Source organism: Colletes latitarsis, chromosome 4 (genome assembly GCF_051014445.1).
Source record: "Colletes latitarsis isolate SP2378_abdomen chromosome 4, iyColLati1, whole genome shotgun sequence".
Taxonomy (NCBI): domain Eukaryota; kingdom Metazoa; phylum Arthropoda; class Insecta; order Hymenoptera; family Colletidae; genus Colletes; species Colletes latitarsis.
Genome location: NC_135137.1, coordinates 43,589,829 through 43,599,887, shown reverse-complemented (window position 1 = coordinate 43,599,887; position 10,059 = coordinate 43,589,829). Strand labels below are relative to the sequence as shown.

The following is a 10,059-nucleotide window of genomic DNA, read 5'->3' as shown; positions in this document are numbered from 1 at the left end:
ACCAGACCTAACCGGAGGCCCTAAACCAGACCTAACCGGAGGCCCTAAACCAGACCTAACCGGAGGCCCTAAACCAGACCTAACCGGAGGCCCTAAACCAGACCTAACCGGAGGCCCTAAACCAGACCTAACCGGAGGCCCTAAACCAGACCTAACCGGAGGCCCTAAACCAGACCTAACCGGAGGCCCTAAACCAGACCTAACCGGAGGCCCTAAACCAGACCTAACCGGAGGCCCTAAACCAGACCTAACCGGAGGCCCTAAACCAGACCTAACCGGAGGCCCTAAACCAGACCTAACCGGAGGCCCTAAACCAGACCTAACCGGAGGCCCTAAACCAGACCTAACCGGAGGCCCTAAACCAGACCTAACCGGAGGCCCTAAACCAGACCTAACCGGAGGCCCTAAACCAGACCTAACCGGAGGCCCTAAACCAGACCTAACCGGAGGCCCTAAACCAGACCTAACCGGAGGCCCTAAACCAGACCTAACCGGAGGCCCTAAACCAGACCTAACCGGAGGCCCTAAACCAGACCTAACCGGAGGCCCTAAACCAGACCTAACCGGAGGCCCTAAACCAGACCTAACCGGAGGCCCTAAACCAGACCTAACCGGAGGCCCTAAACCAGACCTAACCGGAGGCCCTAAACCAGACCTAACCGGAGGCCCTAAACCAGACCTAACCGGAGGCCCTAAACCAGACCTAACCGGAGGCCCTAAACCAGACCTAACCGGAGGCCCTAAACCAGACCTAACCGGAGGCCCAATCTTCCAGACCTAACCTTTCCAGACCTAACTGTTGAGCCCAACCTTCGGGCCCAACCCCCGGGCCCAACCCCCGGGCCCAATACCCGGGGCCCTACCCGCGGGCGCAACTCCCGGGCTTAACCCACAGACCTAACCATAAATGGTTAGGTCTGGGTTACAGGGTGTGGTTAGGTCTGTAGTCCGAACCCTCCCACCGAGTCGTAACCACAGATGGTTAGGTCTGGAAGGGATTAGGACTGGAAGGGGTTATGTGTAGAGTGGGTTAAGACTGCAGTTCGGACCCCCCCCCCCAACCGAGTCCTAACCTCATGGGGGTTAGGACTATAGGGGTTATGTATAGGGTGGCTCTAATTCACACGCTCCTTACTCTGTTTATTGTAGAAAGGTGCGGGATTCCTATATACCGATACACATCTGTGTTTCCGAGTTCAGGTTTAGCCAGCCGAAATCGAAACTGCCGCTTCTGACCCTCAACGCCGCCTTGTCGCAGGAGATGTTACCCCGTCACTTTGACGTCTCATCCCCATAGAAACGCCACTACCACGTCCTGACCATGCCAACATTCCCGGGTGCGATTCATGACGTCGGCGCTACGAGGAAATTCACCGCCAGAGCGGCACGCCACCCCCGGTAGGAAATCTAACCAGGTATGCCTAGGGAAATCCTTTCTTGCCAATGCCGACAGAATCCCGACGTAACAACTGTGATAAATCACTGTTAGTGATTTTCCACGCCACCCCTAGTCATGACTGAGGAGGTTAAATATTGTAAAGGACCCCAATCTTAACGCCTTAACGTTCATGCTCGAGTCTGACTGCTTCGAAAAATGATATTTCTTTAATTTAATGGTTTGAAGAATGGTAATATTTGTTTTCCTTCACATTGTACGTTAAACACAACATTGTAATTAACAAAAACTACATTTTTAGAAACAAATCCAATAAATAAAGCTGATCATTTATCGTTAACTCGAAAAAAAATTGAGCTTTAAGGTGTTAACCGTAAAAGGTTAAGTCTGGTAAAGGTTAGGACTGAAAGGGTTAGATCCACGACGGTTAGATCAAGCCTCGAATGACATCGACGTACAGTCGTTCTATTTGTGCAGAAAGAATTACGCCATCGGAAAATATACAGACGAGAGCTGCAACGGGACGGTTACTAGACAATCTAATCTTTGCGATGCTGCTCGGAACCTTCCTAAATCTTACAAAACTTGTGACAGTGCTGGCTCTCTGGCCGAAACTGACTTTACGATATTACGATATAACTTGATCAAATGAAATTAATAGCCAAAGACGAGAAACGGAAGGAACCGTAACTTGCAAAATTAAACGATATAATGTAATGCACCCGGAAAGTTTCAACCCAAAAGTATCCATCCACCAATATTTAGCTTAAATACAATGCATGGAAACTAACGAGAGGATTTGTAAAACGTGTCGATGGGTTACGATTTCGTCTACTGTATTTTTTCATAACTTCTAACTAATAACTACTATTATTATTTCATAATAAAATAAAAATTTAGTGTTTGCAACGTTACAATAAGGAATGACAAATTTGCTTGCGCATTTTATTGATTTCGGTGGTACAATAAATCCCAAGGCATGTTTTAACTATATTCGTTCTATTATACGTTGACATAAAAATATCGTTCAAGCGGAAGTTTTACGTTCATTTGTCCGTAAGTAAATCCAATACTTTATTGATATTCCCGTCTTCAGATTCTAATAAATAAGCAATATATTCGAGGTTATGTGAAAATCCCATCTCGATTATATTTGCAAAAGCTCTTTGAAGTTTTGGGTTAGAATGATATCTTGTGTTGATAAATTCGCTGATAACCTTTTCTGATAATTGAGGATAAATCATTTGGTTTGATGGATTATCTTTCGATGCTGACGATGCCACTGATGCAAGTCCAGAAACCTAATAAAAAATATATAATTTAAAACTTAGTTTACATACATATATATATATTATTTTACATCTTACTTGTTTTTCAACATTATTATCTAAACTGGATGAAACTGAGGAGGATGCGGATCTAGAGTCCAAAGCATCATTTTTATCTATGACTGTCCATTCTTCTGTTCCCTCAGTTTTTTTAACAGTTGTATCCGGACTCGAAACTGATATAACATTGTTTGACAAAAGTTTCTTCACTGCATTAATGGTGTGTTCTATTTCTTCTGCTGGTAATTTCGTACTTTTGTCGGTTGTCACATTTTCTTTGTCTTTCTCTTTTCTTTCAGCTTCATAGGCATTTAAATTGTGGGAAATAAATGAATCGATGACACAGTCAGACGAAGCTGAGGATAGTGTACCGTCTACTTTAATGTCTCTCTGTTTTGGTGGCCCTTTGCAACAGCCGACGTTGTCCACTTGTACATTCATGTTATTCAACTTTAATAAGAGTTCTTGGATGAAAGAAAATTTTCTTATTTCTTGAAGGAAACCTTGCGCAATTGACAATTGTATCTGATGCGGGAAACGAATCATACAATGATTTGCATGTAACTTTAATGCTTCGCATTGTGAACATAAATCGTAATTTATGCATTCGATACACTTGTAACGAAATCCTTCGACACGATTGTTGCAACCATCGCATATAACCATACCGTAATAACATATTTCCTCTTCGTCCTTACAAGTTGGTTTCTCTTGATTTTCTGGGCGTAAATTTACATATAGCTTGCAATCTTCAAACATGAATTTTATAGCAACTGTCAATTCATGATTGCTTCTTATTACGATTTTATCCTTATCTTTGTCTATATAATTGAGATATATTTGGTTTTAACGAATATAATTAAATTATTGATTAAATTGCATGGAAGTGTAATTTGTTAGTAAAATAATTATTGTATATAAAAACATACCTAACCACGAGAGTGTGAAATCTTTGTCACGAACTTGGGGAAAAATATGTTTTATTTTCTCACAAACATATTCAAAATCTACTACGTCCACCTCTGTATCAAATCTTCGAATCTCTTTTACAGTATTATCGTTATTTGTTAAATAAAGTTTAAAGCTCAATGGTCCCGTAAATGTAGACTTCATGTTCGCACTTTGATAACAAATTTTTACGTAATGCACAAATTGATATATATCTTAAATTATATTTCTGCAAGCGATAAACGTAAAAATATATAAAAAATATTATTATCAACGACTCGCAACTTGTTCCACCAAATTCGAATTTCCGTATGTTCTGTTGATTCTGTTACGTACGACGCTTTTATACTGTTTTGCGTAATTAATACAAAATGGCGTTTCTGGCATGTAATATGGTTTCAGATTGAAACTTTCAGTTGGATTTTTGTCGAGATCTTTTCGGTTACGTTCTTCTTGCTTACATCGATCGTTTATTGTTGAAGAAGGGACGTTACTATACGCGCAAAAGTTCCATTTTATACGAATTAATGATAATTTTCGCATAAACTTGATCGGTGCCATTTTTGAATGAAATGCGAAATTTGACAGATGCTTACGTGGCTGTTTGCGTAGAAATGATGATTCACGATACACATCGGTAATTTAAATTTCTCATCCGTATACAGGGTGTGACAGAGAAAATCTGATCGCAGCCAACCCGCAATATTTTTAATCTTCTCGAAATGATGGGCATTCAGAGGAAATGTCTCGTTCAGTCGCTTAGCAACATGATGCGACGTTTCCTCTTTGGTACTTCTTACCGGTAATAGAAAGTATACATACATACACATATGTGTGCCTAACTACATTTCTTGACAACCCTGTCGTGATAGTCTTGAACGTTCCGTGCAAACTTGTTGTCATCATCGATGATGGTTGCGTAAACAGTTTGTCCATGATTTTGTCCAAGGGTAATCGGTATACTTTGGTTCTGAATTATCAGTCAGTGTCACTCACAGCAGGTCCCGTTACACAAGGACTCGTTTGCCAACGAAACTGTTGTTGCTTTACTTTCGCAGATCGACAGACCGCAAAAACATTGACCGCAAAAATATTTCGCCAACTATTATAGCGACTATGTATTGATATCCTTGCAAAATCGCCAGTTAGACTTGCAACGACGCGCGACGGCGTTTCCTTGACGGGACTCGATGAAAAACTTGACAAATAATGTATAAAACTGGATCAGACTAATTAAAGCAAGCAAGTTAGCTGCTGATAACGGGAACAAAGAGAACAAACCGTCGGTAATTGTGATTATGTTAACTTTTCGATGCGAATACGAGCCACGTGTGTAGGTACGTAGACATGTAATTTACGTTTATATCGGCGTTAATCTTTGCGGAACTTTTCTGTAGCTGGTACGATTGGACAGTCCGATGCGTGGACAGTGTGTAATGTGTGACATTATGTTTCGTTCGTAATGAGGATACTATCCTCGTGTCTCTAGATCCATAGATTTGATAAATTCGAACGCCCATGTCACGGGAGTTTGTTGCTTTTCAGTTTAGTTAGTTAGGGGTTAAAAGTGGCTGGGCATCGCGCGAGAGAAACGGACTTACTATCGGTACTTGGGTATCTTTCACCAGTCGAGTGATATATTATAATTACAGTGATTATATTTTGACAAGGTTCAGTTCATTAATAAATGTTAACCCGTAGTATGCAATGGCACAACGGTTCGTTTGTTACGCTACCGTCGCGTTGTTGCTGCTCTCGTTCGTTTCCGCGTACCCGGTGAACCTAAACGACATTTACAATTACATATTTCTAATTACTGACGTTTACAATTATTATGGAACAAGCTGCATCACGATCGTGCATTCCGACAAATACACCAGTAAGTTCGCTCTTGGTAAACATGCTCGTTTGCATGGAATTGTATTTTACCGTTTTTACGAATAGTGATATATGTACGAGTCACGTGTACATATACATGTATAGTCACGGAAACATGTAAGATATTTAGCATAGAACGTAAGTTTCAAGTCGTTTCAAATATTATTCGAACCAAACTATCATACGTTAAGATTTAAGATCGCTCTAGACCTTAGGCTCGAAAAATTTCTTCAGTTTCGAATGATATTAAAAACGACGCGAACGCTGGTCGTGACCTATGGTGGAAATTTATTTAACTTCGGTTTCTTCTTTCAAAACGCGAAATGTCTCCAACGTAATTTTAAAAATATTTTCTTCTTGTTCGAAACAACAACAACAACTGTCGGTGAAACGACCATCTACGTATGTATCTAAGTAAGTAAGACGCAATTATCATTTCAGATATGAACGAAACAACTCTGACGCAAATATGGTTTCGTTCGTTTTCCCACAGAGGTATTCAAACCATGGTCGTAAGCTTTTCCAATCTGTCACGCGAAATTAAGAAACACCGTGATTCTATCGTGCGTCCGCTGTACGTTGTCCTTCTTACGACAAACGAGACCATGAACGAGTTCGTAATAGCCAGTGGACGTGTCGACGTCTCTTTTCCCGTCTGGTTGGTCATGTTCCTACCATACCAGAATAATCCTATGAAGAGTTTCTGTCGAGATCCGATCGGGAATCCGTTTAATCTGACGTTTAACACCGAAATGCTGGTGCTATGTTACGATTTGCCAATTTTAACAGAATGGTACTCGTTGAGCAAGAATATTACCAGAGTCTCGAATCTGGCCGTGTGGAAACCCGGCGGGAAATTCAACTTAACCACAAACAGCAGCTTGTACACTAGGAGAAGCAACATGTACGGTCAAGTTATGCGTATAGCTTATGTCAAGGTGAGTATGGATTTTTGTTCGATAATTGCCTCTGATGTCGCGATAGGGGAATGATTTACGAGGCTGGAGAACCAAGGACGATGATGCAGATGTAATTTCGATTTTTCGACAAGCTCGCTTATTTTCGTCCGCATAATTACTTATACATATTTTTCCAACTTGCCTTATCAAGGAAATATTTTATTTTCCAATCGTACCGAATTCAAGGCATCTCCGTTCGTCGCGATGAAAGACGGAGCCCTCACGCACTTCTTCGGGGCTGTAATGCAAGAGCTGAGCAAGTCGATGAACTTTACGGTGAAAGTGATGGGTACTTCGGCGGTGTACGGTAATTGGAACGAAGAGAAGAAAATCTGGACAGGCGTGATAGGCGAAGTAGTGTCGCGGGTGGTCGATTTCGGTATCGCAGAGTTCAGCATGAGCAATCATAGGCTGGACGTAGTCGACTTTACGTTACCATTGATTCTATCGCGCAACAAAGTATACTTTCAAAAGCCCGATGCCTCTTCTGTCCAGTGGTCTGCCTATTTCAAGGTTCTCGTCTTAAACAGCACAACCAGTATTTTTCTTTAAGATAGTTACATACGTGTCCTGTCTTCAGACGTTCAAAATGGACATTTGGATGGCGATAATATTTACAATTGTGTCCGCCCCGATTCTTCTAACGCTTATGAAGACGAGAGGCCGGATCGTAATGAAAATTATTGCGGACAATTACATAAAGGTTTGGGGGATTTTTTGCCAGCAGGGAATGTCAGGTATCGTTGACATCGATATTCGCAAGAATCTTAATATTCATATAACGTGTTCATGTGTTCGCGTGTTCATTTTTCACCAGAATTTCCGAACGAGTCTTCCTTGAGATTGGCTTTTCTCTCGATTTTTCTGTCAGCGTTAATTATCCTCTCTGCTTATTCCGCTTCGTTGATCAGCTTTTTGACAGTCTCCACGGTTGCTCTGCCTTTTTCTACTCTCGAGGAATTCGCGTGTCACGGCTCGTACAAGTTGATCGCGTTCAAAAACAGCGCAGACTACGACATGATAATTGTAAGCACGAAACTACGATTGTATTGAATGATTCCAAGGGTAGAGAGTGAAGTGAGTTAATTTTAGTCTGCCAACGACAGCGTATCGTTGCGTTTGAAGAGACTGTTGAAGAAGAAACAAGATCTTCCTATGACGGTGTTTGATGCCTTCCAGCAGGTACCTTACCGAACAATTCATTTAAATATTAATCGCAGAGTTCATTCTTACCTTTTTCTAGGTTTGTTCCGAAAAAGTGGGATTTTACGTAACGGAGGTGATACAAAACGCCATGGATCGAGTACCTTGCGAAATTGTTTACATCGAAGCTGGCAAACTTGATAGTTTGGCACTAGTCTTGAATAAAGGCAGCTCTTATACAGGATTAATAAATTACCAGTAAATAATACATTTTAACGCTTGGTCATTAAGGGTTCGCCTTTCAAATAGATCGTGATCTTGGTCGATACTTTCAGGTTGCAACGATTCAAAGACAACGGAGTACTGAACAAGCTAAAAAACACGTTTCTTGTAACAACCTCGTCTCGCGAGGGTGGATATCCTGTAGTTACCTTGGGTGGCGTTGCGCCCATTTTATCTGTTCTGGCTGGCGGAGTGATTTTAGGGTGTTTTATATTGGCGTTTGAGAAGATATATTACACTTTTTCGGAGAGCAAATACGGAGAATCTTTGAAATTTCGTCCAATACTTGAGGAAACTGCACGAGCGAGACTTGGCCTAAAGTCGAATAGAAAAAGAGAAACAAGTTTGAAATCTCGCGAGTTAAATACGTATATTTCGAATTAACGATTGAATATTGTTAATCTTTAATATGTGAATAGAAAAATATTTTTTACGCTTATCAAAAGTGGAGAACTAAGAGGGTTAGGTTAGATCAAGGTTCGTGCGAAGCGATACATTTCCTCGAATAAAACTTTGACAATAATCTAGATGTCGATTTGTTGCCGATTAACAGCTGACGATAGCTTTGTTAATTCGTTCTATATAGATTCGTACGAAATGCTTCCCTTATGATCTCTTCATTTCATCATATTTCATCATATTTCGATCATATTTTTATAAATTCTGGTTCTTAGTTGGTAATTGTAAATGTAATTCCTCGATAGTTTCAAGCAACGTATTACGAACATTTCATGAATAATAAAGTTTCTAAAGTAGACAATCTGTTTGTAAAAGAAGAAAAAAGGTACCGATAAGATGCAATAAACATAGCCCCGACAATATACATATAGAGTAATTAGAGTATTTTCAGGGGAACGTAGATTGAAGAAAAAAATAGGTTCGTTGATTAATATAAATAAATAAATTAAATAAATGTTGGTTAGAACAATTATTTTTAGTCTATCCTATACCACAGACGATGTATACGAATAGACCTTACACCTTATGGACTGAAAGTGGCCGAATCTGACTGCCATACCGACCTGAAAATTCAGGGGTGATTTTAGCGTCCTCTTCTCATGGATGGTGGTCAGTTGACAAACTATTCACTGAATTAGTATTGATGGGCTGACAGCTGTAGTGTGTGTATAAATACATGTGAGTTGAGTATGCAGGGATTGAAATTCATTTCTAAATCTGTTGGTAATATTACAAATAGCACGAAAATGGTAATGGGGTTTCGAGACTCCATAAAAATGCGTCGAAAAAATACATTGGATGAAAAATCTACTCGTATACCTCGTCTCTGACAATACTCTAGAATCTTTGATGAATCAATGAGAATCCAAACTAACCTAGCGAAGAAGCTCTATATTCATGATGACCTATGCAAGGCGGATCGCAGCCAATTTGCTAATATTATTTAGTTTTTAATTAACAATTGCATTACCCAGCTAAGAGTGATACGATTATTAATTAAACGTAAATAATATTACCCAGGTCTCACCACGAGGAGGTTGCTGCGAATGGAGACCCGAAGGGAGATAGATGGAATCCAAGTTCCATCGATCTCCCTTTTACATCCTTAGAAACTAGATTAGTCATGCCAAGTAATTATTTTGTTTAAAAAGGGATAAAGCTAAATTGTTGGAGACGCGACGCGACGCGATGCTGAACCGTGCAGCAGATCCGAGGATCGAATCGACACTACCCTTGGTAAATTGATTTCTATTTCTAGAAATCGATCTATCATTGGCAGGCGACTAGATCTTTCGGACAAACTGGACGGCCGATCACATGTTTCGTTTGATGAAACAGTGGTGACCGAAGCAAGAAACGAGAGAACGAGTCGAGAGAAGCTACTTGTTAAATAATTACTTGGCAATATTGGGAGACGCATACAGTAGGGACTTAAAATTAACGTCGAAGCTCAAGTCTAGTCAAGTTGAAGCTAAAATTCGGACGATAGAAGGAAACAAAGTTCCTTGTACCAAGCAATTATGTGGTTAAAAAGAGGGATGAAGCTAAATTGTGGAATACGCGACGCGACGCGACGCTGAACCGTGCAGCGGATCCGAGGATCGAACTTACTGCCCTTGCTAACTCGATCTCAACAAGAAAACAGAGAACTGCAACTCCGAATCGA

At 40.6% G+C, this 10,059-nt stretch overlaps 2 protein-coding genes across 2 annotated transcripts; one reads left to right on the top strand and one right to left on the bottom strand.

Annotated features, from left to right (window-relative positions):
- Positions 1–2,378: 2,378 nt before the first annotated feature.
- Ref(2)p (refractory to sigma P) lies at positions 2,379–3,988 on the bottom strand. The gene is made up of 3 exons (XM_076763883.1): positions 3,654–3,988; positions 2,764–3,545; positions 2,379–2,697 (listed from the first exon to the last, which is right to left on the bottom strand). The coding sequence occupies exons 1-3, from the start codon at positions 3,835–3,837 to the stop codon at positions 2,443–2,445; spliced, it is 1,221 nt and encodes a 406-aa protein (XP_076619998.1). The 5' UTR covers positions 3,838–3,988; the 3' UTR covers positions 2,379–2,442.
- Positions 3,989–4,268: 280 nt separating this feature from the next.
- On the top strand, positions 4,269–8,847 carry LOC143341162 (glutamate receptor-like). The gene is made up of 8 exons (XM_076763882.1): positions 4,269–5,551; positions 6,340–6,488; positions 6,696–7,022; positions 7,090–7,246; positions 7,327–7,535; positions 7,602–7,691; positions 7,753–7,910; positions 7,988–8,847. Exons 1-8 carry the CDS (start codon positions 5,380–5,382, stop codon positions 8,316–8,318), a joined length of 1,593 nt encoding a protein of 530 aa, XP_076619997.1. The 5' UTR covers positions 4,269–5,379; the 3' UTR covers positions 8,319–8,847.
- The last annotated feature ends 1,212 nt before the right edge of the window (positions 8,848–10,059 follow it).